Source organism: Myotis nattereri (genome assembly GCF_964212035.1).
Source record: "Myotis nattereri genome assembly, chromosome: 17".
In the NCBI taxonomy this organism is placed as follows: Eukaryota; Metazoa; Chordata; class Mammalia; order Chiroptera; family Vespertilionidae; genus Myotis; species Myotis nattereri.
The window spans coordinates 10,887,375-10,914,959 of NC_138092.1; the positions used below are offsets into that span (position 1 = coordinate 10,887,375).

General features: G+C 46.2%; 1 protein-coding gene and 1 pseudogene across 2 annotated transcripts; one reads left to right on the forward strand and one right to left on the reverse strand.

The window, feature by feature from the left end:
* Positions 1 to 24: 24 nt before the first annotated feature.
* On the forward strand, positions 25 to 26,972 carry POP1 (POP1 homolog, ribonuclease P/MRP subunit). Its single transcript, XM_081110984.1, has 16 exons — positions 25 to 114; positions 2,365 to 2,508; positions 2,703 to 2,870; positions 3,919 to 4,094; positions 5,472 to 5,720; positions 7,313 to 7,400; positions 7,844 to 8,031; positions 8,912 to 9,168; positions 9,290 to 9,389; positions 12,087 to 12,198; positions 13,021 to 13,140; positions 18,856 to 18,971; positions 21,063 to 21,254; positions 21,530 to 21,684; positions 24,528 to 24,866; positions 25,988 to 26,972. The coding sequence occupies exons 2-16, from the start codon at positions 2,367 to 2,369 to the stop codon at positions 26,640 to 26,642; spliced, it is 3,057 nt and encodes a 1,018-aa protein (XP_080967110.1). The 5' UTR covers positions 25 to 114; positions 2,365 to 2,366; the 3' UTR covers positions 26,643 to 26,972.
* Positions 11,402 to 11,556, reverse strand: LOC308533159 (large ribosomal subunit protein eL39-like; annotated as a pseudogene). Its single transcript has one exon. The product of its transcript is annotated as a large ribosomal subunit protein eL39-like (transcript).
* Positions 26,973 to 27,585: the final 613 nt, after the last annotated feature.

Below are 27,585 nucleotides of genomic sequence, written 5' to 3' on the forward strand. Positions count from 1 at the left end.
GCGCATGCGCCCTCCAGCTCGCTCGCAGCGTACGTCGTTTCGGAGGGGACTGCAGCAGAACCTTGTCATTCTGACCTGGGAAGCCCTAGTTTTCTGCCTCGGATCGTCTGGCAGGTGGGTCGTGAGGGACTGGTGGTCTCTAGGGGAGCGTGTGTGTGAGGGCGAGGGGCGGGGAAGAGGGGGATCCCTCGCCTGGCACCAGCGCACTGCGCCCCCCACCCCCAGACCCGGCCGACCTCCCCTTTCCTCCCCTTCCCCTGCTGCCAGCTCTGGGCCTGTCTTGCCGGCTGCACCAGCTTTGCTCCTGCCCGAAGCTCCCTGACTCTGTCATTTTGCTGCATGGCCACATGAGGCGGAGCCCTTTCTGGGAACGGGCGTGTACCCCCTCTCCTTACACCCTAAAGCAGCCATTTTCAACCTTTTTCATCTCCTGGCACACACGGACTAATTACTAAAATTCCATAGCGCGCGCACGCGGGCACATACACACACATATATAATTTTTTGGTTTTGCTGGTCTGACGAAAATAGGTCTAATTTTGATTCATTCAGACCAGGCAGCTATTGTTGTGCTGGCAGTTGTCATTTTTTATTGGCAATCTAAGGGAAAAGAGGTCCGTGTCCCTGACTACGGAGTCAGGTATTGTATGTCTTAAAAGTCCTCGCGGCACACGGGTTGAAAATCGCTGCCCTAAAGCAGCAAGGTGGGTCACTGCCAGGGGACGCGGAGAGATGGGCGTTTTCCACCTGCCAGCCCCTCCCATGTTCCTTTCTCTTGTAGGGGCTGGGATCTGGTTTCAGAAAGGCAGATGGTGCCCTAGCTGGTTTGGCTCAGTGGATAGATATTTAATAATAATAACAATAAAAAGGCAGATAGTGATCTTGATCCAGCACATGGCCCCAGGGCTGTTTTCTTGGCAGGTACTCAGACATGCGGTGTCAGAAGGGGTAATAGCTGGCTGAATATGTCTTTATTCTGTTTATAATGCATTGTAGCACGCTTCCCTCTTTCATGTAAGCGTGCACGGATGCAGTCAACAAATAGATATTGAGCCCCTACTTTGTTCAAGACACCCTGCTAGGTGCTGGGGTGCAGTAGTGCAAAGGACAGGCAAGATCCCAGTCCTGCCCTGCTCCTAAAATGCAATACAAGAAAGTCCTGTTTACTCCCCCTCATTTTGTCCTACCTGCTGCTAAGGTTTTGGCTTTTCTACTTCTGGCTCTAGATCTTTCAGAGCTTTTTCATTGTTTCATAATGCCATCTGGTACAGTTGTGAAATATTGAAATACATATTACATTTTTTCTTTTTTTAAAATATTTTTTATTGATTTTTTACAGAGAGGAAGGGAGAGGGATAGAGAGTTAGAAACATTGATGCAAGAGAAACATCGATCAGCTGCCTCCTGCACACTCCCCACTGGGGATGTGCCTGCAACCAAGGTACATGCCCTTGATTGGAATCGAACCTGGGACCCTTCAGTCCGCAGGCTGACTCTCTATCCACTGAGCCAAACTGGTCAGGGCTAAATTTTTTTCTTTACATTACAGTTAGAGCACATATTGTAGGGCATGTGTTAGCAAAAGTTATAGGTTATAACTGGTAGGTTATGCTATGAGTGAATTTCATTTCAAAATAGAAAACAGGTGTTTGAAACTATTGAGGAAAAAAAGGGGGGGGGATGTCAAGTTTGAGAATTACTGAGTAAATCCATCAGGCTCCACTAGGTTTTTGTCCTTTATTTTTTGCCCTTCAAATGGAAATTTTTTAGCTGTTACAAATTAAAGGTGCCGCTGGCCTCATCGCAGCAGTAGAAATGAAAACATCAATAATTTATGTTCAGTTTTTGTAGAGGTTATATCAGAATAGTGTGTTCTATATTTCATTGATTCAAGTGGCTTATGTTCACCTAAGAATTTTCTTTAAAAGATTTAAAATACATATATATATATATATATATATATATATATATATATATATAATTGATTTTTTTCACAGAGAGGAAGGGAGAGGGATAGGGAGTTAGAAACATTGATGAGAGAGAAACGTCGACTTTTTGCAGTGTCAACATAGGTTTATGAATTAATTATTTGAAAGCGCAAACTGGAATGTACGAATATAGTCTCTTCCAACAATAAAACATTTTTTTTCTATTGAATCAAGTTTTTGGTGTTAATACCATTCATGGCTCCCCTAGAGATTGTCCTGGTTATGAATTTCTGTAGTAAATAAATATCACGATAACATTTTTATATCAATCCACCTATAAGAAAGATTTATTATATATTGAGTTATGAATATTTATTATATTTATTTTTGAATGGACGTTCCCTTTCCCTGTATTAATTTATTACTTTATTTCCAGAAATGTCTAATGCAAAAGAAAGAAAACATGCTAAGAAGATGAGAAACCAGCCCACCAATGTGACTTTATCCTCTGGCTTTGTGCCTGAGAGAGGTGAAAAGCACCTTAATGGAGGTGGGAAACCTTTCCGAGCTCAGAAACTAGGTGAGATACACACAGTGCTCTCTCCACTCCCATTTGGAGCAAATTGCTTTGGGTATTTTGGGGGTCATTCGTGGGCATGTGCAGAGTGGGGGGAAATTTTAGTTCACCCCAACAGATATTCTCCACTGTAATCCTTATTCCTGATAAGAGTGACATATTTCTTTCTTTCTTTCTTTTTTTTTTTAATATATTAGATCCTCCTTCTGGAACTTCACGACAGCAGCCAGCCAAAATGGCCCACTATTCACCATCTAGGCCTGATGTGAATGAGCAATCTTCCTCCAAAGTAACGTTTAGAAAGAAGGGAGGATGGAAAGCGGGTCCCGAGGGCACGTCTCAGGAGATTCCAAAGTACATAACAGGTAGGTGTTTGTAAAGAAGTGAGGTTTGGTTGCCCTGTGAGCTCTTTGTTGCTAATGCAGCCAGATTTCGAACATCCTAGCTATGTCTTGGCCCTGCCTCCCCGTATACCTCTCCTCCTCCTGCTCCAAGCCTTTCTCCCCTCCCTTTGGATTTGAGCCTGATTGCTCTCCCTTCTTCAATTCCTCTCCTTTTCCTTACCTCTCTTCTTAAAAGCCCTTATTTGTGAACTGTTCTACTTTGTCTTAAAATCTTTTCCCCACTCTCTCTTAAAATAGGAAATGCCATTTACACCCCTCTGCAAGGAATTCTCCAAAGATGAAACCAAATTTAATGCACTATCAAGGCAACCCAGATCTTTAAATCCCCTTCTCCAGGTCCTTGCCAGCTCATCCCCCATCGCCCCACCACTCTTACCCCTACCACATGGCCCATACTTCTTGTACATACTTACTGTACAGGTGCTTCTGGTTTCTCTGTATACCTTCTTGGGGGAATTCACTTAACTTTCCCCAGCACTCTATTTACTCTACAAAAAAAAAAAAAAAAGTATTTTTCAATAAAGGAAACTAATAATAGTATAATCACATATTTGAAAAAAGAAGAAAATGTTAAGGAAAAAATCCTTGGAGTCAAAACCATTGTTAAAATTTTGTTTTTCCTTTGATTTGTTTTGTTTGTTTGTTTTTGGTACCAAAAGCTGGGAGTGAACATTTTTTTTGTTTTCTTGTGTGATTATTATACTTAAAAATGGTTGTTATTGTATTGCATGTGGTTCTCTGTCTTAAAAAGCTTTTTTTTGTAATCTTGTCTTTAAACTTTTTTTTTTTTAATGAGAAAGTGGTGCCAAATTCTTGTAGAAAACTTGAAAAAACAAAAGTTGAAGAATAGTTTCACAATCTTATAATACAGAAATAACCACTAATCAGGGGTTGGGGTGGTGGGTGAATCATAAGCTCATGTACTTCAAATCTTTTTTTCTTCTGAAATGTAGCAGGACCGTGTTGATTCAAGGCTAGTTTTTAATGACAGTCCTCTTTGCTTCGACAGCGTCTACTTTTGCTCAGGCCCGAGCTGCTGAAATCAGCGCTATGTTGAAAGCAGTGACTCAGAAGTCTTCAAATTCACTGGTTTTCCAGACTCTGCCACGGCACATGAGGCGAAGAGCCATGAGCCACAACGTCAAACGCCTTCCGAGACGGCTGCAGGAGATTGCGCAGAAAGAGGTATACGGTTTACTTGGTGTAATGTTTAAGTTAGTAGTTCCTAAGAGAAAATGGGAAGGGTTAACCTAATAGAATTTGTTAAAATGAAAACCAAAAACAACAGGCAGACTTTGCATATTTTGTTCTCATGATTTATCCCCCTCCTACCTCCTTATCATCTACCAAATAGTTGTACATTACGGCTGCTTTTAACTATAACAGTTGGAACCCCCCCCCCTTTTAAAAAATATTTTTATTGATTTTTCAGAGAGAGAGAGAGAGAGAGAGGGAGACATCAATGATGAGATTCATTGATCGGCTGTCTCCTCATGCCCTGTACTGAGGATTGAGCCTGCCACCTGGGAATTGAACCCATGACCTCCTGGTTTATAGGTCGATGCTCAACCACTGAGCCCTGCCAGCCGGGCATGGAACCCCTTTCTTTTAATGGTGTTAAAAAGTTGACATTTCCCTGTCATATTTAAAATATAATACTGACTTTCTTACCAGATAAGCAATTTTAACTCTGCATTTTGGGCTTAGAGTTGGAAGGTTAAAAAAAAAAAAAAGGTAGCATCATTGCTTAGCACTTGCCTTTTGACTTTTTCAATGTTGAAAAATTGAGCTTGAATTTAAATTTTTTTCAAGTCTAATTGTTTTTGGCTTGGACTTTCTGAGATTGTCTAAGCTACCCATGTCTTTATTAGTTGATTCAGAATTTCTTTGTAATGTACCTTCTATGTACCAGTACATACTATATTGGTTGTAGGGTTAGAGTTCATCAAGGTCAAGTCCTTATTTGTAAGGGGCCCACAAACTAATGAAGAGTTTTTTCCACAAAAGTTTGGCTTGGCTATGGAAGAGATGAATAGTAAAAACTACCCAGGAATTTCGTAGTTTCTGGACTTGATGTGAAGTCTGTTTCCCAATGCTAACATTTAGCATTTACCTCTCAGTACCTAACTGACGTGAAATGTGTAGTTTTCCTCACTTCTATATTTTTGGTTCTAAATTTTAGATTTAGCTATAATCTTAGAGGTTAAAAAACAATAAAAAATAACAACAAAAAGCTAGTATAGGGCGTATTCCCTGTTGCTCTCTAATATACTCTTAACAGCCACAATAAGCTTGAGTGCCTGTGGTGAACATGTTATAACTAGTCTAATCTTCGTACTCCATGAAGCTTGCCCATTTAGTAAGTGTCAGGATGTACTTCCTTAGGTTTTTCCATCTCTAAAATCTGCACTCTTTCCATTGCCCCCATCTCAGCTTCCATTGGGGAAGTCACCAAGTTAAACATTTAAGCAAACTAAAGTTAGTTTACGTTTGAGTTCCTAACACTTACCTTTGTTTTGAAATGGTCGCGCACTGGTTCTGCTTCTCTTCTTGAAACTACAGGCAGAGAAAGCAGTGCATCAGAAGAAAGAACATTCAAAAAACAAGTGCCATAAAGCTCGAAGATGTCACATCAACCGGATGCTGGAATTTAACCGTAGGCAGAGGAAGAACAGATGGTTAGAAACTCACATCTGGCACGCGAAACGGTTTCACATGGTCAAGCAGTGGGGCTACTGCCTCGGGGAGAGGCCGACAGTCAAGAGCCACCGGGCCTGCTATCGAGCCATGACACAACGTTGCCTCCTTCAGGTCTGCTTTCCAGCTGGTTTTCTTTTGTATTTGTTTAGACCGTTTCGGATAGAGACGTTTAGAACAGTTCGTGGTAATGCCAAAGCCCTATCTCTGAGATTATTTATTTTAAAAATAATTACTGAGCACCAGGCACTTTGCTAGATGCTGGAGACGAAATGTAAAGGTATTAGGGGAGACTGACATTAATCCAACAATTAGCCAAATAGGCAGTTGCAAGGGATACATAGAACACCATGAGCATGCGTCACAGGGGACCGAGAAAGCTTCCCCATGGCAGTGTTGTTTGAGCAGAGTTGTAAGGAAAAAGAAAGTGGGAGAGTGGGGGAGGCAGAAGGAAGCCAGGTAGCAGGGAAGAATTGAACTAAATTCCACCCGACAAGAATGAAGAGAGTCAGAGCGAGGCTAACATGAGGGTGAGGTCAGTTCTAGCGATCATGCGGGGTTTTCTTGGTCATGCCCAAGATGTATTCAGCCTTGGTTCAGTAGGTAGTCATTGATCAGTCACAGGTATCTGAGAACCATCGATGGACCCTGAGCAGTGTTCGAACGCTGTTCCAAATGTTTATGATTCAGTGGGAGCCTGTCGTGATTGCTGGCTTCTCCACTTTCTGGTTTATGTGGCTTTGTTCAGTAACAGCTCTGTCCCAGTGCCCTCATCTGTGAAATCCGATAACAAATAGCACCTGGGTCATCAGGTGTTGGGAAGATTAAATGACAGTCCGCGTAAGGAGTTAGCCCAGCCCCTGGCACTTGGTAACGCTTTTTTGACTGTACACTGTTATTATAGTTCTTTAACATATTGATTTTACTAGCTCGGTTTGATCTGTCTTTATCTTATTTAGTTGGTAAGGTATTACTCTCATTTTCCCTTGTACCTTGTATCAATTTGAATCTATATTATAGTCAAGAATGAGCATGGGAGAAATATGGTATAAATTATTTGGAGCATCATGACTCTCATTTCTTTTTTTAATTTTTTTTTTTTTTAATATTTGATTTTTTACAGAGAGGAAGGGAGAGGGATAGAGAGTTAGAAACATCGATGAGAGAAACATCGATCAGCTGCCTCCTACACACCTCCTACTGGGGATGTGCCTGCAACCAAGGTACATGCCCTTGACCAGAATCGAACCTGGGACCTTTCAGTCCACAGGCCGATGCTCTATCCACTGAGCCAAACCGGTCAGGACATGACTCTCATTTCTAACGTAGATTTCAGGGAAGAATAAGTCTTTACTTAGAGGCAGCAGTTTTTACATTCTGCTTAGACCTTGTCTTTGAATGTGGGATATAACAGATTTTTTTTTATTTATAAAAAGTAGAAAACTATAACACATTTAAATGGAAATTCATTTTTATTTTGATTCAAATTGGTTTAAGAATATTTGCTGATGTAACAGGAACAGACAGGTTTCAGATTTTGACTTGTGAAATGATAGCTTTACATAGCAATCTGTTCTGTGTCTTGGACTCTGGGAGTTTTTCTCATGTGACTTTTGGCTTCTTGCAATTTCCCTGTGTAAATGGCTACGTTTTTAATGATCTCTCTCTCTCTCTCTCTCTCTCTCTCTCTCTCTCTCTCTCTGCAGGATTTATCCTACTACTGTTGTTTGGAGTTGAAGGGCAAAGAGGAAGAAATACTAAAAGCACTTTCTCCAATGTGTAGCATAGACACAGGTAAACGTGTTTCAAATCTGAGTCCTATATTGGTCTGATTATTTCTTTCTTTTATGAAGACGTGTCAGTGCTGTAAGTGTTTGGTAATTTAAACATATATAAAAGTGCATGAGAGAGTTTTTGTTCTCCATTGAGTATGTTAATTAAAGGAAAGCTTAGGGCGGCTTTTAAATCAGTTCTAACCTTGTCAAGTGTAAAGTGAGAAGGTCATTATGCTGATGGAGTGAGTTTAGGTAGGCAGAAAAGGAAAACTCATTAAACCACTCATTCCATAAAATATTTATGGAGAACTTACTGTGTGCCACTTTGATCCAAGCAGTGATCAGAACCTAGACTTTGCACCCCGACCCGGAGAGAGACAATCAATAATAGTCTAGCTGTCGGGAAATACTACTGCAGTCTCAACACTTGAAATAATGGGATTTTGTTTTCGTTTCTGTCAGGGTTGACTTTTGCAGCAGTTCACTGCTTGTCTGGAAAGCGCCAGGGAAGTCTCCTGCTTTACCGGGCACATCAGTACCCCCGAGGCATGCTGGGGCCTGTTTCATTCATTTGGAAGCCGGAGAGGACCCCTGGGGACACCTCTGAGAGCAGGCAGTTGTGGATCTGGCTTCACCCAACACTTAAACAGGTACCCTCCCTGAGTTTGTCTCCCCGTCACTCGTCCCTGCATTCTTGATGACTGTTGGAAATCAATACCATAGACATTTAAGTGGCGTAGAAGTTTGGCTGGTAGCTTGGTATTTGAATGTAGGGAAGAAAGTTGCATGTATATTACATGAAGCAAATCTTGACCCCTCACTTTTTTAGTAAGCCATAAGTAGAGATGAAAACCAACCTTATTAGGCAAATGGCTTGAAATGTTGCCTTTGGATGAATGCTTCCACCATGCCTGAATTGGTTCCCTGGTGGTGAGGTGCTTGGTAGACCCTATTTGATGAGAAGTTGTTTTGATTGATTCTGAAGATTTTTAACACTGCATTTAGCTTAGTCTCTCTCTTTCTCTTTTTTAGCATACTCACTGCTTTGATTTGGCAGATGGTAAATTTTCTCCTTAAACTCATTTTTTTTTTAAATGATTTTTGTGTGAGAGAGAGAAACATTGATCAGTTGCCTCCTGCACACACTCTGACCAGGATCGAACCTGTAACTAGGGCATGTGCCCTGACCAGGAATCAAACCCGCTACCTTTTGATGTACAGGACGATGCTCCAACCAACTGAGCCACATCAGTCGGGGCTTAAACTCATTTTAAAATATTTGGTCAGAGCAGTTGTGTTGTTTTCATTAATCTTTGACATAATCCTTTTTTGTTTTGTTTTGTTCCAAGTGCCATGCACTACTCAGAAGAACCCAAACCCCGTTTTGATAATGATGAATTTAGTTTAATTTGCAAAGGAATACAAATGTAAATTTTTAAAGGGAGGGGAAAAAATAGACTAAACCACAGTAAATCTGTAACGTGTTTACATTTTAAACTTCAAAAGTAAAATGTTTACGTATGTCCTTAGGATATTTTGGAGGAAATAAAAGCAGCGTGCCAGTGTATGGAACCGGTCGAATCAACTACCTGCATCCCTGACCCCCTTCTGGCACCGGCCCAAGAAAAAAGCCAAGCGAAACTGCCCGATGAGAAAATTGGCAAGAAAAGAAAACGGAAGGACGATGGAGAAAATGCTAAACCGGTTAAAAAATTTATGGGGGACGGAACTAGAGCTGCACACGAACCGCATTCTTGGAGCTCCTCCACCACAGGCATCGTGATCAGGTACAGGTGCCATTCGCTCAGAACATTTGCTTTGAAGGCTTCCTCTGCTTCTGCCTGTGGCCACAGCCGTCATATATATCGTGGAAGTTTCCCTTTTCAGACTTTTTCCTCTCTCTTTCAGTGATTTGACGATGGAGATCAACAGGTTCCGCCTGATCGGTCCCCTCTCCCACGCCATCCTCACCGACGCTCTGCAAGCTGCCGCTGTCCACACCGTAAGATTCACCATGACTGTAACGATACGTTCCAGTCCTGTCTTTCCTCGCACACCTGTGACACTTCACATACAGTTTGGTAACATTTTGGGCCCTGGCCTATAAGTGTTTATTTCTCTCCGTACGCTTATGATCAAGGACTTTGTCATCTCTTACTTCTCCTGCATGAACAAATCTAAGTGAGTGTGATAAGTGAACCGACTTGTTCGGATTTAAGGACGAGTTATTCTTGCAGCTTGTGAGTTTGCAGAAGGGCCTTACCTTCTGTTCCATAAACAGGCAACAGAGCCCTTAAAACCCCCGAGTGTACGGCCAATTTTTTTGTTTGTACTTGTGTGATGCGTATTTTCTGGGGTGAGTTTTAAGGTTCTGTGGCCGCTGAGAGGCAAGGAGCCGTGTGTCCCGTGCAGCGCTGTCTAGCAGGCCTTCCTGTGAGGGCGCCGTGCCTGTGCTGTCCAGGGTGGTAGCACTGGCCACGTGTCGCATCGAGCACTTGAAACGCGGCCAGTAGGACTCAGGAGCTGCATTTCCACCTTTACTGAATTTTAAGGAACTGGAAATTACATTCCGGTAACTGTGGCATGGGGACCGCACAGGTCCAGAGGGCGGAGACCAGATGAGCAGTCAGACGCTCCGGGCTCACGTTTGTCTTGCTGTGTCAGTGCCCTGCGCCTTTCAGCCCCTGTGCCTCTCACAGACGTGACATGGTCAGGGATGATGACAGGTCCGAGCAGCGTTTGAGCTTTTAGAAGAAAAATACTTTAAAAGAGAAAGGCTACTTCTCTCTCTCTCTCCACTGCTTCCCCACCAGCCTCACCCACTCCTATTCTTGCCTGGTCTCTTGAATTGTGTCTGCAATAAGATCCAAAGCCCCGAAGGTGACTGTGTAACCTGTGCCTTTCTGCCTCGTCTCTCAACTCTGCACTCAGCCAGCCTGGCCTCCTTTCTCCTGGAGATTCCATCTCCTCGAGAGCCTTTGCACCTGCTTTTTTCCCCCACTTGCTTGAACATTCCACCTCCACCACTCTGCTTGGCTAAACTTCCTCATTCTTCAGGTTTCCACATCCGTCTCATTTCCCTACAGAATCCTCTCCCGATCCCTGAGGGTAAATGATGTCCCTCCTGTGAATTATATTGTATCTCGCACATTTCCTCAATTTGTATGGCGACCTCTGTGGGTGTATTTATACAGCGTGGCGGCAAGGGCAGGGTCGTTCTGTTCTTTGCTCTGTCCGCAGTGCTTAGCACAGTGCCTGGCACGGACCAGGTGCTCTGCTCCAGCTAAACGAGTTGCAGCGCAAGGATTTGCACCTAGGAAGCTTGTTTCCAGGGCCTGTACTTGAAACCAGTAAGTGACGCTGCCTGAGTATTTGTGAGAGACTGGCACATGTTACAGGTGCTTTTGAATCTAGGAGCACGCCCTGCTTTATTCAGTATAGGTCTTCTTTCTTGGCATGCATGTGATACTCGAAGTGCTTTTTGAAACCTTGCTCAATTCCTGGATCTGCCGGGAAGAAATGTAAGTAAAATACTTGCGTGTCTTGTTTGAAATCTCTAGGCGTACGATAGTCGTGATGTAGCCTTTGGCTAAAGATTTCTTCAAAAGGTATTGGTTTGGTTTTTCCTTGGTGAGGAAGGTTTTATTGCTTAAGTTGCTGGTGATGAAGTTGGCAATAGAGGGAGAGGAGCTAGGAGCTCTTGCAGGCACTGTGCACAGAGGCCTCAGTGTGAAGTGGCTCAATCTTTCTGAAAACCATGGGTGTTTTTCTTAGTATGTGAAATCCTTTTTTTTTTTTTTAAGGTCTCACACATTTATTACTGAACCAACCTACTATTGCAGAAAAAAAAAAAACCAGAGCAAAATCATGAGTCCATTAATTTCCCAATTAAAATGTCCCAACTGTCCAGACAGTAGCGGTCTTTTCAATCATTTAAAGGTGTAGGCAACTCAGTCATGTAAAGGTGTGGGCAACCTGGACACAGCAGAAACATGTGAGTCATCTCTCATGTGTGATTCCTCATAGGCCCAGTTTGGTTCTTCTCCAATGTCTCCTCTTCGAGCTGTACTGGATTTTATTTCCGGTTTTCATCTGAATCCTCTGGGGGATGGGCCGAGTCTGCTTTTGTTTCTTGGCCAGGAACCTTTTGGTCCTGAAAGTCTGTGGGAAGACATGGTGAAGGAGAAGCGAATGCTCACACCTCAATGGCGGAAAAAGAGAGAGAAGGAACTGAAATGCTTTTTAAAAAAAATATTTTTATTGATTTCAGAGAGGAAGGGAGAAGGATAGAGAGAGAAACATCAGCGATGAGAAAGAATCATTGATCAGCTGCCTCCTGCACGTCCCCCACTGGGGATTGAGCCTGTAACTCGGGCATGTGCCCTGACCGGGAACCGAACCGTGACCTCCTGGCTCCTAGGTCGACACTCAACCAGTGAGCCACACTGGCCGAGCATTATGTGAAATCTTGACAGAAGTGTAGTACTCGATTCTTGCCTCTAATTAGAAGGATAGCTTCTAATTCGAAGGATAGTTAGCCTGGTGCTCATTACTGTGTGAAAATAGTGACAGTTCCTCTGGTTCTTCCCTTAAAACGTTCATTCCCACAGGCGGAAAAAAGTGGAGGGGGTCAGAATCCCAACCCTAACACGATTATAACGTCTGGTTCGTTATTGGTCGGTAACCAGGAGTTGCTGTTTTTCAGGAGGGAGAGGACGCAGAGGACACTCCGCACCACTGGTGGACTGAAGCCTGTAGGAATCCTGACGCGGTTTCCCTCCACCACAGACAAGAGGCCGTGCTTGGCGTGTTGGGAGGTATGCGCAGGGGATGCTGGGCTGTGCTGGGAAAGGAGGGGGCTGTCGGGCGTGGGTGGGAAGGCGGCCCACGTGCGGTGGTGCTTTTTAACTGTAACTCTTTGTTGTAATATAGCGAGAAAGCAAGTCAGAGAGTGAGTAGGGAAAACACTATTTGAGTTTGCTTATGAAACAACAAACAAAGGAGATGTTCGTATTCTGAATAGCTGGCATTCTGATATTACCATCAGTGCATAGACCAGGCACTAAACTGAAATTGATTCTTAAGTGGACATGAGTGCTTCTGTGTGTGAAGCTACGATAGTCATCGATGAAAGGAACATGTTTGCGTTTGTAAAATGTCTATAATGTTAAATGAATGTTTTTCATAAAGAGAAAGTTTCTCTTTATGAATGTTAATTTATTCTCTAAAAGTATCAATGGGAAAAACATGTTTTTTGTTGTTGTTGTTCATCCTCACTTGAAGATATTTTTTTCCATTGATTTTTAGAGAGAGAGTAGAAGTAGAGAGAGAGAGAGAAACATCGATGTGAGAGAGACACATGGACTGGTTGCCTCCTGCATGTGCCCAAACAGGGCTAGTGATCACATCTGCAACCCAGGTATGTGCCCTTGACCCGAAATCAAACCGGGGACCCTTCGGTGGGAAGGCTGATTCTCTAACCATTGAGCTTTACCGGCCAGCATGGGAATACATGTTTTCAAGTAAAATAGCCCAAGATGAAAGTTTTATTAGAAAAATTTGAAAAATACAAGCAAATATGTATACACTGTGAATGCCTCTTTTTAAACTTGCATTTTATTGTTTGTTTATTGCTCAAGGAATAACATCACCAGCAGAAATTCCAGCAGGTACTATTCTGGGACTGACAGTTGGGGATCCTCGAATAAATTTGCCTCAAAAGAGGTCCAAAGTTTTGCCCAATCCAGAAAAATGCCAAGGTAAGGTTCTTGAAACATTCCTGGTTTTCTTACTATTTTGAGCAGTCTAGTCCCAGTTCTGTTAGTGACAGCTGTGTAGTAACTTCACCTCTAGGAAATGAGGGTGATCTTAACTGGCTACTTTCAAGGTGATTATGATCACAGGAGGTGTGTGTGGGAGTATCGTTTAGCTGTGTAACATGTAGCCTGATCCTTATTTCGTTTCATTGCTAGTATCTAGTAAAACCTGTCTTTCTGTCAAATGGGTTCTCTGAAAATGCCTGGCATTTCAGAATTTTCATATGAGGAAGGGATGTGCACCTGCAGCTGGTCTTGTGCTCATTGGAAGCCTCTGTCTGACCAAACAGATGATCCAGGTTCGAATCCTGGCAAGGCCATCCCAGGTGCTGGAAGGTAAGATGTCTTGGTTTAGACTCAGTTGAGTGGCCCGAGGGAGTTGTTTGGCTAGAGTGGCCTAGGAGGGTGTGTAGGACTGGCTAAAATTTTAGTCTGATCTGGGACATGCAGCAGTTGTGATAATGTCTTATTGTATTTGCTGTCATTTAAGTATGGTTTTTTTTTGGGGGGGGGGGCGGGGGAAGAATCATTAAAATTACCTTGTGAATTTTTGGAGAAAAATATAGGTGTGTGTTATGACTATAATTTTTTTTTAACCTCCATGCATAGTTAGCTAGCTTATTAAGGGATTAGTAAATGATTCTATCAGAAGGTCACATGAAAGGTGGATTGAATGAGAGGAGTTTGAAGATACATCGGTAAGTTAGTTAATTATGGAGTCTCAGACTTTAATCAATGAGGTGTTGCTTCTTTCTTTTCTTTTTCAGTAGCAATATGCTCTGGTGCAGCCATGAAAACTGCAGCGTCAGCCACACCATTAAATGGTGACTCCCATAATAGCCTTAAAGCTGTAATTTAATTCTACTCACTTTCTCTTGCTTCCTCAAATTCTTTTTTAAAATAAGACAGTTTTATATTAAAATGCTTTCTAAGGCTTTATATTAATTCTAGAGGCCCGGTGCACGAATTTGTGCACCAGTGGGGTCCCTCGGCCTGGCCTGCGGGATCAGGCTGCAACTGGCTCTCTGGGGTCCTGGATTGTGAGAGGCTGTCAGGCCAGGCTGACAGACCCCACCGGTGCACGATCGGGGCCAAGGAGGGATGTGGGAGGTTGGCCAGCTGGGAAGGGTCCCCCGGAGGGCTCCAGGGTGTGTCTGGCCCATCCCCCTCAGTCCTGATAGGCTGGACCCCAGCAGCTAGCTAACCTACCGGTCGGAGCATCTACCCCCTGGTGGTCAGTGTACGTCATAGCGACCAGTTGAACAGCCTTAGAATATCATTAGCATATTATGTTTTGATTGGTTGAACAGCCGACTGGTTGACCGGACACTTAGCATATTAGGCTTTTATTATATAGGATTATTATATAGGATGAATCAGTTCAAAGAAAATGAAAGTTTCTCAAACATTTAATTTCTATTATAAAAGCTTATCCTTTTGTTAGTCATTGTGGACTTTCATTAAAACCGATTTTAAGTAATTTCTTTGAAGAAGTATTGATTGGCATGTGATCTAGATAAAGAAGTAAACTTTTGAGAGATCCAGGATGGCAGCAGAGTAAGTGGAAGCTACACTCACCTCCTCCCAGGACCAAACTGGGATTACAGCTAAACACAGAAGAATCATCCTGAATAACCAGCTGAAGTCTAGCTGAAAAGAAGTCTTATAACCAAGTTATTCACAGACGAAGCCACATTGAGACTAGTAGGAAGGGCAGAGAAGCAGAAAGGGCCGACCCCACTCCCAGGGCAGCGGCAAAGGTTCCAGAGGGATATCTCAGCTGCGGGGGTTCTCCCTGAGAAGCATGGGGTCTAAACCCCCTGACGGGCTCCCCAGCCCACAGCAACAGGGCCCAGAAGAGGCGCCCACATAACATCTGCCTGTGAAAAGTAACGGGGTTGTTGTCCGCCAGAAAGAGATGGGAGTCCTCTAGAGATACAGGCACCCTCTTAAAGGGCCAACACACAGACTTTTGTTTGTAGCCACTCACCCTGTGCTCTAGGGAGGGAGGGTGGAGGACTAGAGGTGCATGAGGAAAGACTGCAGTTTGTGGCTCTGGGGAGGGAGCTGAAGGGAGAGCCGCCAGGTCCCTATGCTGAGTCCATCTCCCACACTCCAGGTGCCGCCTTCCTTCTGTGGAATCAGCCTGGGGAAAGCAACAGCCACCCCCTCTGGGCTCCCTCTCACCCCACTCTGTGGAGCTTATGCCCTGCCGAGGAGTATAGCCCAAGTCCCTTTCAGTGCCTGAGTCTCACAGGCAGCCAGCGGGTAGAGGGGGTTCTTGGGGTGTCTTGGGACTTCTGCTAACCTGACCTGGACCCAGTGATGGTAAAAGCCTGCTTGGGTGCACAGCTTGGTCCTTCCCACACACACCCAGGCCCAACACTGGCAGCCACACATTGTAGATCACTTATAGCTCCAAACAGGTTGCTCAGGGTAAGTCACAGGTAGCGTCTGATTTTGGCCTGCAGCAGAGACTCCCTCCCAAGAAGCCCAGAACCAACGCACCCAGTGACCAGCTTCAGACAACACGAGAGCAGGGTTACAAGCAGCACACCCAAAGGGAGATATCGCAGGCACCAAGCCCTGCTGAGGCAAATTCTCTTCGTGTGGTCAGCCCGTGCACAGCAGCTTGCAGGCCATGGTCGGGATTGAGACTCACAGTCGGGCAGCCTGCGGGTCGATCCCGTGCACGAACGGGCCAGTAGCAGTCAAGACTCAATTACAACAGGAGGGCCCACATAACCCACTCAAGGGACATTCCCGGAGTACCCAGCTCAGGTGATCAAGGAGGCTGCACCACTGGGTCCCACAGGACACCTACTACATAAGGACACCCCCCGAAGACTGGGAGTCACAGTAGACCTATCTGATACAAACACAAAGAGGCAGACAAAATGGGGAGACCTCACCTCACCCCTATCAGAATGGCTCTCATCAATAAATCAGCAAACAGGAGTTGGCGAGGATGTGGAGAAAAGGAAAGCTTCGTGCACTATCGGTGGGACTGCAGATTGCTGCCGCCAATGTGGAAGGCAGTGTGGAGTTACCGCAAAAAATACAAAATGGAGCTGCCTCACGACCCAGCGAATCCACTTCTTGGAAAGTACCTGAAGAAACCCGAAACACTAATTTGAAAGAATACATGCACCCCTATGTGCATTGCAGCGTTATTTACAGGAGCCAAGATCTGGAAGCAGCCCGGGTGTCCAGTAGCTGAGTGGATAAGAAAGCTGTGTTCCATTTACATGACAGAATACTCCTCAGCTATAAAAAAAGGAAAGAAATCTTACCCTTTGTAAGAAATCTTACCCTTCGTGACAGCATGGATGGACCTGGAGATGATTATGCTAAGTGAAGTAAGCCAGTCAGAAGAAGACAAGTACCATATGATTTCACTCAGATGTGGAATTTAATGAACAAAATGAACTAACGAGCAAAATGGAGACAGTCAGAGAGAGCAGGCTGACAGTTTTTAGAATGGGGGCAGGGGTGGTAGTGGAGGGATTGAGCATAAAAGAAAAAGAGAAAAAAAACTCAGGAACATGGACAACAGTGTGGTGATTGCCAGGACACGGGGAGAGGGGTAGGAGGAGGCGGAGGAGGGTATAGGGGGTAAAATGGTGATGAATGGAGACTGGAATTGAGGTAGTGGACGCACAATACAGTGTACAGAGGATTGTTGTATAATTGTGCCCCTGAAACCTGCATAATTTTGTTAACCAGTGTCATCCCGATAAATTCAATAAAAAGGAAAAAGAAGTAAACATTTTTTTCCTTAATCCTCACCTAAGGATATTTTCCCCATTGATTTCTAGAGAGAGTGGAAGGGAAAAAGAGTGGAGGGGAATAGAGACAGAGAGAAGCGTTGCTGAGAGAGACACATCAATTGGTAGCCTCCTGTGTGAGCACCGACAGGGGTAGAGGATTGAAATTGCAACCCAGGTACGTGCCCTTGACCAGGCATCGAACCCTGGACCCTTTGTTATGTGGACCGGCGCTCTAACCACTGAGCACCCGGCCAGGGCAAGAAGTCAGCTTTTTAAAGAGGTTGCGTTATACTGATGTTATTAACACATGTAATGTATCGTTTAGAAAGACAGTTCAGAACTGAAGTTAGCCCTGGCCAGTGTGGCTCAACGGTTCGATTTCCTTTCAAGGGCATGTACCTGGGTTGTAGGTTCGATCCCCAGTCCCAGCCAGGGCTTGTGGGGGAGGTAGTCAGTTGATGTGTCTCCCACATCTCTCTCTCTCTCTCTCTATCTCTCTCTCTCTCTCTCTCTCTCTCTTTCTCTCTCTCTCTCTCCCCCTCTCTCCCTCCCCTACCCCCCCTACACTCTCTCTAAAAAGCAATGGAGCCCTAGCTGATTTAGCTCAGTGGATAGAGCGTCAGCCTTCGGGCTGAAGGGTCCCAGGTTTGATTCTGGTCATGCCTGGGTTGCGGGCTCCATCCCCAGTGGGGGGTGTGTAGGATGCAGCCTATCAGTGATGCTCTCTCATCTCTCTCTCCCTCTCCCTTCCTCTCTGCAATCAATTAAAAAAAAAAAAAGCAACGGAAAACATATCCTCGGGTGAGGATTTAAAAACAAACAAAAAACTAAAGTTAGAAATATACTCTATTCTCCCCTGAAATCTCTCACATTTTGGCCCAGTCACTTCCAACTTACGTTTTTTCCAGCCGTCAGACCCACGCAGGTATGTGCCTTGGAGTGGCCTTTCTGTGGTGGCACTTGAGGACCGTAGTCGAAACTCATGGATTGTCTGACTTTTTCTTTTAATTTTTCCGTCCAACAAAAGTAGATTTTGGAAGATTTTTCAGCCCCCGAGTGATTACATGACTGTAGGAAGTCTCTACTATCCTTGTGTATGTTCCTCACCTGAAAAGTTCCTCCTCTTTCCCCCCCGAGGGTTCATCATGGTTGGCATGGTGTGGCTTTAAAGGAATGAAATGATAATGTTTCATAGGAAATATGCTCCTTTTAAAGGAAGGAAACAGTATGTTCAATAGGAAGGGTCTATCAGAGACTTGAAATAATAGGGCTGAAGAAATCGAACCTGTTGTCTCGGCACCACTGGGCCAGGAGTAACATAAAGAGCCCGGAAGACAGCAGTCGGAACATGGCTTGTGGCCCAGCCGGCGTGGCTCAGTGGTTGAGCATTGAACTATGAACCAGGAGATCACGGTTCCATTCCTGGTCACGGCTCAATCCCCAGTGGGGGGCATGCAGGAGGCAGCTGATCAATGATTCTCTCATTGATGTTTCTATCTCGCCCTCTCCCTTCCTCTCTGAAAGCAATAAAAATGTATTAAAAAGAAAAAAGAACATGGCTGGTGCTGTCATTGCGTATTATCGTCTGCCTCTGCGGTGGTTCCTAGCCTTTGATCAGCCTAACTGTGGGATTAGGCGGGTATTTAAAGGCAGTTGCATGTGATATTTCTATCTTCTCCACTAAACGTAAATGTTCAAAAACTAAGTGTAGGAGCCTTTGCTACTTCACAGATTAGGAAACCAACTGTAAGAATAATTTCTAGCCAAGCGTATTCTTCTAGAGAAGTAAGTGCCTATCAGATATTTTCTTGTAACAATGGGCACGTTTAGACTTTGACTTCACTGACCTCGAGGATGTGGTTTGAAGGCTCTTTCTTTTCCCTCTCAGATAATGAGGAAGTTAGACAGCTGCGTCTGGAGGGTGTGCCCGTGGAGTGTGCGCATAGCTTTATTTGGAGCCAAGCTGTCTGTAAGAGTGTCACAGAGAATAAAATGTCGGATCAGGTAACTAATGGCGTAAGGGTTGTTGGTAAAGTCATGAAGACAGGTTGAAGTTCGTCACTCGCGAGGACGTAAAGGTTGCTTTGTACTCTGTAGAGTCCCATAGACTTCCTTTTATTTTCAGACAATTTACTGGTCCCTTACTTATGATAAATACTTTGTTTGTTTTGTTTGTTTGTTTATTTTCTGTTCTTAAAGAAAAAGAATCCCTAGAAAAAGTTAACACAAAGACTTTTTCTTGAAATGATAATCTTAGGATTTAAATACATGTCTTTCTTTCATTGTGTTTTTGGTTTTTTCCCCCATTAAGTGTTCTCTGTCTTTGTTGATTTATTTGTTCTCCGGTCTTTAATTAGCCAGTGATTGTGCTCCCACAGGTACTGTATCAGGTGATGGGGGAGATGACTGTTAGATACACTCAAAGAAGTTCGGGCTGCAAAGGAAGCCCAAAGAAGGGAGACTAAGCCCAGACTCTAGAAATCAGGGGAAGCGTCCTGGACGGAGGGGCTGGTGTTTGAGCTGACCCTCAGGTGGGCTGTTAGAATCAACCAGACCTTTTGGGGGCCAGGGGCCGAGGCTGCAGTGGAGAAAGGATTGCTGGAAGTGAGAATGAGCAGGGGCCCAGGCCAGATTCAGGACCGTGTGTTCAGGAATCTTCAAATAGATCAGTAGCTTGGACTCAGAGATGGAACTGAAGAGGGAATAAGGACCAGAGCATAGAAGACCTGGGGGCACGTCAGGGATCTGGACCGAAGACAGTGGGCACCATGGGAAGTTTTAAGCGGGGGCCGTGACATGGTGACATTTCTCTCCAGCAGCACAGTGGAGGGGATTTGGGTGGAGGAGCTGGAGAGAGGGCTTGTGACTGGATGGCCTTAAAAGAGACCCTGGAAATAGCCCCTAATGTAGGGCACGGCGGGGGCCTGAATTGTGGCCGTGCCCTGGAGTGCAGGACCACAAATGTGTATTTATCTGGAGGGTAAAATTGGCAAGACTCAGTGGTTCATTGGAAGGTGGGTGGTGAGAAAGGAGGAGACGGTCTGGTTTGAGTTTGGGAGCTCAGCTAAGAGCCAGAGCCAGGCCTGACCTGTCCCAGCTGTATCCTGAGTCCTAGGAAAGCGTTCGGCACATGGCAGGTGCTCAGGGCGTATTCGAATGGAAGAGTAAATGAGTGACCAGTACATGTTTGCACGGGTGAAGGAATGAGGGAACGAACTGTGAGCATCATGGCATCAGATGGCGGGGAGCGAATGCAGTGGGAAGGACGAGTGTCATCTTGGATAATTGAGTTGGAGGGGCCTCGGGACTTCCGGGACAGAGGTTTCGATCCCAGGAGCCAAAGTCGGGTTGAGGGAGAGAGATTTTTGGAATCACCAGCAGGTAGATGGTAGAGGAAACTCAAGAAGGAGAGAGAGAAAAGTGAAGAAGGAGACTCGGGGTCTGGTCCTGGCGCGAAGGCATCCTGAGGCGGCAGTTAGCTGTAGCGTGGAGGCCGCCCTCGGACAGTTTCTCAGTTGAGTGAGTGGGAGGCCTCTCCCTACCCGTTCATCTCTTTGAACAGCTGGCAAGAAAAGTCTGGAAGAATGGTAGCTACTCCCTGCAGTCTACCTGACAAATAATTTACAGCGCCTCCTATTTCACTTTTTTTTTGGGTGGGGGGGCACCTTCTATTTTGTATCCTTAAGACTGGGTGAGAAATTTTCTCAAGGGAGAAGTTGTTAATTGTGCCTTTTTTTTTTTTTCTTTTTACTTCATGACAAATCTTAACCAAAGTAAATGTAGGGACAGAGTATCAAAGTATAAGATTAACCCTGAGATGAGAAATTAGTGGAATGCATGTGTATTTTGTAACTTTGAATCCTCTAGTATATTCTTGCCCATATTTAAGGTAATTTGCCATTTCTACCGAAACACTTATATAAAGGAAAATCGTCGTAGGAGGGACTACTTTGTGCTTAAAATAGCTCACATGTATGCTTTTTTTCTTGCGTTTTAAAAGAGCGTGTAACTTCCTAAAGCTACTTGTAGGGAGACCCAGTAGCATCTCCCAGAAGACTAGGGTTGTTTGTCTTGAATGATTTTCTCCCACTGTAGGACTTAAACCGGAAGAGAAGTGAATTGCTGGTGCCCGGGTCACAGCTGGTTTTAGGTCCCCACGAGTCCAAGATCCCTCTGCTTCTGATTCACCAGCCGGGAAAAGTGACCGGCGACGGCCGACGCGGCTGGGGAAGTGGCTGGGATGTGCTGCTTCCCAAGGCCTGGGGCATGGCTTTCTGGATTCCATTTGTAAGTGACTTTTTTGTTCCGACCAAGAGTTGCGACATTTACAGTACATCCCTAATCAATACCCAGGGCTGAGAATGTTCCAGACGTGACGCACACCTTAGAAACTGAGTGCTGTTTTTCTGCCCTCTGAGCTAAATTCCTGATACATAAAGTCCCTGGAGCCTGGGTTTTATTAATAAGAGTTGTGCTGACATATTGTGAATATTTGAGGTTTTAAGAGTGGCCTGATAGTTTAAATTTTTAATTATTTATTTTAACATATACATTTCTTTCAGATCTATCGAGGTGCACGGGTGGGAGGACTAAAAGAGACTGTGGTGCATTCCCAGTATAAAAGGTCGCCTTCCATCCCGGGGGATTTCCCAGACTGCTCTGCTGGGATTCTCTTTGCTGAAGAACAAGCCAAGAATCTTCTTGAAAAGTACAAAAGGTGAGAAGCTGCCTTCTCGAGGTTGGGAGTGCCTTCAGAGGAAGAGAAGTGCCTACTCACACTGGCCCATAACGTTGGCAGTGGCTTCGGTAACTCTCACTATATAATGTGGAGTTTCCGTAGGCTTTTCCTTGAGTTCAGCGTTACCGAGACACAAGTAAGTCAGGAGACTGTCTCATGTCGGGTGTTTCTAGGCCCATCCAGAGCGGGAACCCTTTCCGTAGTCCTTTGCTTACGTTGGTGGTGGTGGACACCTACACTGTGGACATGAGTTCCCATTCCCAGTCCTGCCCCCCTCAAAACAGAAATTGAGTTTTTTATAACTGATTATAGAGGTGATACATCTCAAATGTCAGCGAAACTACGAAAACATAAAAAAATACTTTATACACTGGAGTATTTTTTTAAAATATATTTTATTGATTTTTTACAGAGAGGAAGGGAGAGGGATAGAGAGTTAGAAACATCGATAAGGGAGAAACATCAATTAGCTGCCTCCTGCAGAACCCCTACTGGGCATGTGCCCGCAACCAAGGTACATGCCCTTGACCTGAATCGAACCCGGGACCTTTCAGTCTGCAGGCTGACGCTCTATCCACTGAGCCAAACCGGTTAGGGCAGCCGTGGGCAAACTACGGCCCACTTGAAATGAATAAAACTATTGAAAAAAAAGACGGTACCCTTTTATGTAATGATGTTTACTTTGAATTTATATTAGTTCACACAAACACTCCATCCATGCTTTTGTTCCGGCCCTCCGGGCCAGTTTAAGAACCCATTGTGGCCCTCGAGTCAAAAAGTTTGCCCACCCCTGGGTTAGGGCGACACTGGAGTATTTCATTCACAGAGATAGGCACTGTCTTTACATTTTAGGATCTACCCATCTAGACATCTTTTCTCACCGGGGGGCGTGGGCAGGGAGGGGCTTTATGTCCTTTGTCCTGTGAAGTCAGGCCAGCACCGGGACCCTGTGGTTCTAGCTCCGCTGCAGGCTCCCGGAAGCACGCTGCGGCATCTGCGGTGTTAGCCAGCACCTGGCGCACAGTGGGCCTTACTTTTTGACTGAGGAGGGAGTGAATACTTGAATGTTGTAGTTCCATGACTGTGAGCTGCACAACTGTGCTTTCCTGTTCACGGCTGCAACCACAGAGACCGGCTGCTCCCTGCCTGCTGGGGTCAGTGAGAGCCAGAGCAGGCCCTGCTCTCACCAGCTTGTGGTGTTTCTCAGAGCTTCCCCCTCACTCAGACATCGCCGGAAAGGTCCGTTGGTGTCACCCTGTGGAGGGCAGTTTGGAAATATCTGTCAAAATTGCAAATGCTGCCCGGCCGGCATGGCTCAGTGGTTGAGCGTCAAGCCATGAACCAGGAGGTTAAGGTTCGATTCCCAGCCAGGGCACATGCCTGGGTTGTAGGCTCGATCCTCGGTGGGTGGTGTGCAGGAGGCAGCGGGTCAGTGATTCTCTCTCATCATTGATGTTTCTATCCCTCTCTCCCTCTCCTTTCCTCTGAAATCAATTTAAGAAAAAAAAAATTGCCAATGGTAAAAATACTCTGCGCCTCCACAGCCAGGACTGTATCCTGTGGATGCACTTGTCCTTGTGCAACCTGTTCAAGGTCATTCATTGCAGCTCAGTTTGTAGAAGCAAAAGCTTGAAAATAAGCAAACTGTCCTGCAATAGAGGACTACCTTTTTACAAAAAGAATGGGGATCTCTTGATGTACCGGTGAAATGATCTCCAAGATACTTTGTTAAGTGAAAAAAGTAGAGTCAAGCAGAAAAAGACTATGCGGTGTGCCACCGTTGTGTAAACGTGGGCAACCGTGAAAGAAGTATGTACGCATCTGCTCTGTGCACATGACGCGTCTCTGGAAGGATGTGTGAGAAACTGACTTCGATGCTGTCTCCGGAGGGCAGCTGGTCACTGGGGGTCAAGCGTGAGAGAAAAACCTCACCGCCACCCCTGTGCCCTGAGAGCCGGGAGTCCGTCCATGCGCACGGGTGTCACTGCACGGCTCCGGGACGCACCCTTGTGGTCTCTGGGAATGACACTCCCTGGGGCTGTGCAGTGGCCACAGGGATCTACTTGGTGGACTCATCTATTAAAATAAAAACCAGAGGAAACAGAAAAGCATGGCTGGTGCAGTTGGTTATTAATCTTTACTAGAGGCCCGGTGCACGAATTCATGCACGGGTGGGGGGGCCCTCGGCCTGGCTGGAAATCAAGGCCTAGTGGGGGGCTGGCTGGCTGGTGGGGAGGAACCCCGGGGAGGTTGGCTGGCTGGGGGTAGGGACCACGGGAGGCTGCCAGCTGGCAGGGGGGAGGGGCCGCGGGAGGTTGGCTGTGGGAGCGCACTGACCACCAGGGGGCAGCTCTTGCTTTGAGCGTCTGCCCCCTGGTGGTCAGTGCACATCATAGCGAACGGTCGACTGGTCGTTTGGTTGTAATGGTTGCTTAGGCTTTTATATAGATAGATTATATTTCTTAGAAAACTTTCTTTTCTATGTTTGTTTTCTTTTTTTTTATATATATATATTTTATTGATTTTTTACAGAGAGGAAGGGAGAGAGATAGAGAGTTAGAAACATCGATGAGAGAGAAACATCGATCAGCTGCCTCCTGCACATCTCCCACTGGGGATATGCCCGCAACCCAGGTACATGCCCTTGACCGGAATTGAACCTGGGACCTTTCAGTCCGCAGGCCGACGCTCTATCCACTGAGCCAAACCGGTTTCGGCTATGTTTGTTTTCTTAAATAGAGATATAGTACAGTAGCTATAGTTATTTTAATCGCCCCATCCTAAATTATTCAGAATTGGCCCTCCTCTTTGGTTTTCATTAGACGCCCTCCTGCAAAACGGCCCAACTACGTTAAGCTGGGCACTCTGGCGCCGTTCTGCCTGCCCTGGGAGCAGTTAACGCGAGACTGGGAATCGAGAGTCCGGGCCCAAGAGGAACTGTCCGGAGCTTCCTTCCCGAGTGGTGGGGAGAGCGGCTCGAGAGACCAGGCGCCCTGTGCTCCCACGCCTGGACAAGCTGCTCAGGGGTCCGGTGGAGGGGGCACAGCCCTGCACGACTCCAGTGAGCCCGAGGGAGCGATGGACACAGAGTGCCCAGCCCAGGCCGGGACTGAGCAGGCACCAGGCCAGGATGTCCGTGGCCAGCTCTTCTGCGTTCTCAGGTGAGTGCACATGACTTCCGGATACATTCTGGGTTCTAGGTCATCTCTTTTAATGCCAGTCAGGCTGCAGGTGTAAACGTAACCACTGTTCCTTGATGCAAGGCCCAAGGGAAGTTTTGGACTCAGAGAGGCCCCATGGAAACGGCCACATCACATTAGACGCTAACTTACGAACTGATGTGAAAAATGATCATCCATAGACACAAACCAAGAGCTTTTTTCTACCGACATGTTTCAGTCAGTCTGCTCACAGAGCAGTACTTTCACGAGTGGATGTGAGGTGACGACCCCTTCAAACTCTGAGCGAGCACTCACTGTTTGCTTTGAATCACTGAATTTGATTTCTTGTCATTCCTTTTGGATGATCTGAATTTGTGGCTGATTAGGTACCGATTCATTGTGATAGTCATATCATAGACGACAAAATGTGTTCTACTCAGTCCTGCTGCAGGCATTAGATTTTGCTCATCAGTTACCCTTTATTCGGATATTTATTTATTTATTTATTGCTCTGATTTTTATAAGAAGCACTCACCCCTCTTGCCTTATACTTTTTTTCCCATGTAAGTTCCTTAGAATTTCTTTTTTTTTTATTTTAATATTTTTAATTGATTTCAGAGAGGAAGGGAGATGGAGAGAGGGATAGAAACATCAATGGTGAGAGAGAATCATTGATTGGCTGCCTCTTGCATGCCCCCTACTGGGGATTGAGCCCACAACCGGGGCATGTGCCCTAACTGGAATCGAAGGCAGGACCCTTCAGTCCGCAGGCTGACACTCTATCCACAGCCAAACCGGCTAGGGCCCTTAGAGTTTCCTTTTAATCAAAATATCAGTTCCTCCTTAATCCTCTCACTGTGATTACAGCCTTAGATTCTACCCCACTGTCTTATTTTTCTCAGCCTTCAACTTCTTAAACCTTTAGTCTTTCTCAGAACAGTAGACACATAAAAAGTAAAATCTGAATACAAAAAGGCATTAATGTTAATTTTTAATTTCTTAAAAACATTAATGGAGTTTTGATCCTTTCCCACAGAGTCTAAAAATTAAATTAACTCTCGCTATGCCTAATCTTCTAATTGCATATTTTCTCCTTGAACAAAATACCCTCAAACGTGTAGGAGTAGAGCATCGCTGAAGCAGCTGTCAGCCTGGTGCCGGCCCAGTTCTGGGGACAGTCGGGCGGCCCAGCGAGCTCCCGGCCGGGGGCAGCAAGAACTGACCGCAGAGGCCCGCCGGTCCCTCCTGGCCCGCTTCCCCAGGGCCCTGGTGTGGGTCAGCCTGTCCCTGCCCGGGAAGGGCAGCCCCGAGCCGCACGCCATGATCTGTGTCCCAGCCCAGGAGGACCTCCTCCAGCTCCGCCGGGACCGGCTGTACTGCGGGCCCCAGGAACCCAAGCACAGCGACCCGTTCAAGAGCCAGATCCGGAAACAGAAGGAGCGGCAGACCCGCGAGAAGAGGCGGCACCTCGGGCATGCTGCCTCGGAGGGCCTGGCAGAGGCGGACCCTGCGGCGGGGCCCCCGGCTCCGACCCTGGGCCTGTGGCCAGGCCCGCTCCCCGATGTGACCGCTCACTGCTCCAGAGTCCTCCTGGGCTTCGTCACCCAGGGAGACTTCTCCATGGCTGTCGGCGGTGGGGAAGCCCTGGGCTTCGTTAGCTTGACGGGCCTGTTGGACATGCTGGCCGGCCAGGCCGCCGCCGAGAGGGGCCTGGTGCTGCTGCGGCCTCCCGCCTCCCCGCAGTACCGGCTCGCGAGGGTCACGGTGGAGGTGTGAAGGCGGGCATGCATCCTTGCAGGGGACAGACGGTGGAGGTGTGAAGGCGGGCGTGCGTCCTTGCAGGGGACAGACGGTGGAGGTGTGAAGGCGGGCGTGCATCCTTGCAGGGGACAGACGGTGGAGGTGTGAAGGCGGGCGTGCATCCTTGCAGGGGACAGACGGTGGAGGTGTGAAGGCGGGCGTGCGTCCTTGCAGGGGACAGGCGGTCCCATCTGCCTGGTCCCACAGCTGGAAAGTTTGGTTTGAGCCGTCTTCTGTTTTGAAATGTCATGTGAAACTGCTTGGAAGCGAGAATAAAAAAAAAGATGCATCATGCACGTGGATGAGATGGATGAGATGTTTACGTCATTCCAGTCACTTCACTGATTTCCATCCTCCTCTGTCCCTGCTGTAGGGCCTTGGAATACGCGGCACGTTATTTCTATTACGATTTCTTGGTCTGTGTCGTTCTTGCTGGAAACCATTAGCAGCTTTATGTTTCCTCGCCCCCTTTGTCGTGGGAATCCACAGGCTGTCGGGTCTGTGTAGAAACCTTGTCGCCGTGTGGTAGGCAGGGTGGTGGTTTGATGATTTGATTGTTGCAGGTGAGGCAAAGGCTGTCAACATCTGGCCGCTGCTGTGAGGTGCAGCGCCCCGTCTGGCCGGGTGCGAGTCCGCGCTGTGATCAGCATGCCCCGAAGGAGGACGCCCTGGAGGATGGGTTGCTGCCCCTTTGCAGGTGGCCCGGGTTGTGGTGAGCGGGTCGGGGTAGAGTGCAGGGGTGGTCTGATTTCATCACCCAGCCTCTGCGTTGCTGACCAGCATGGGATCCTCAAGGCTACTTAATTTTTCTGGGCTTTTTTTGCTTCTGCAAAGCCATAGAAGAGCATTTTAAAAATATGTTCTGTGAAATGTGTCAAACCCCCGCCTCCCCCCCTCCCCCCGCAAATAGAGTGAGAGA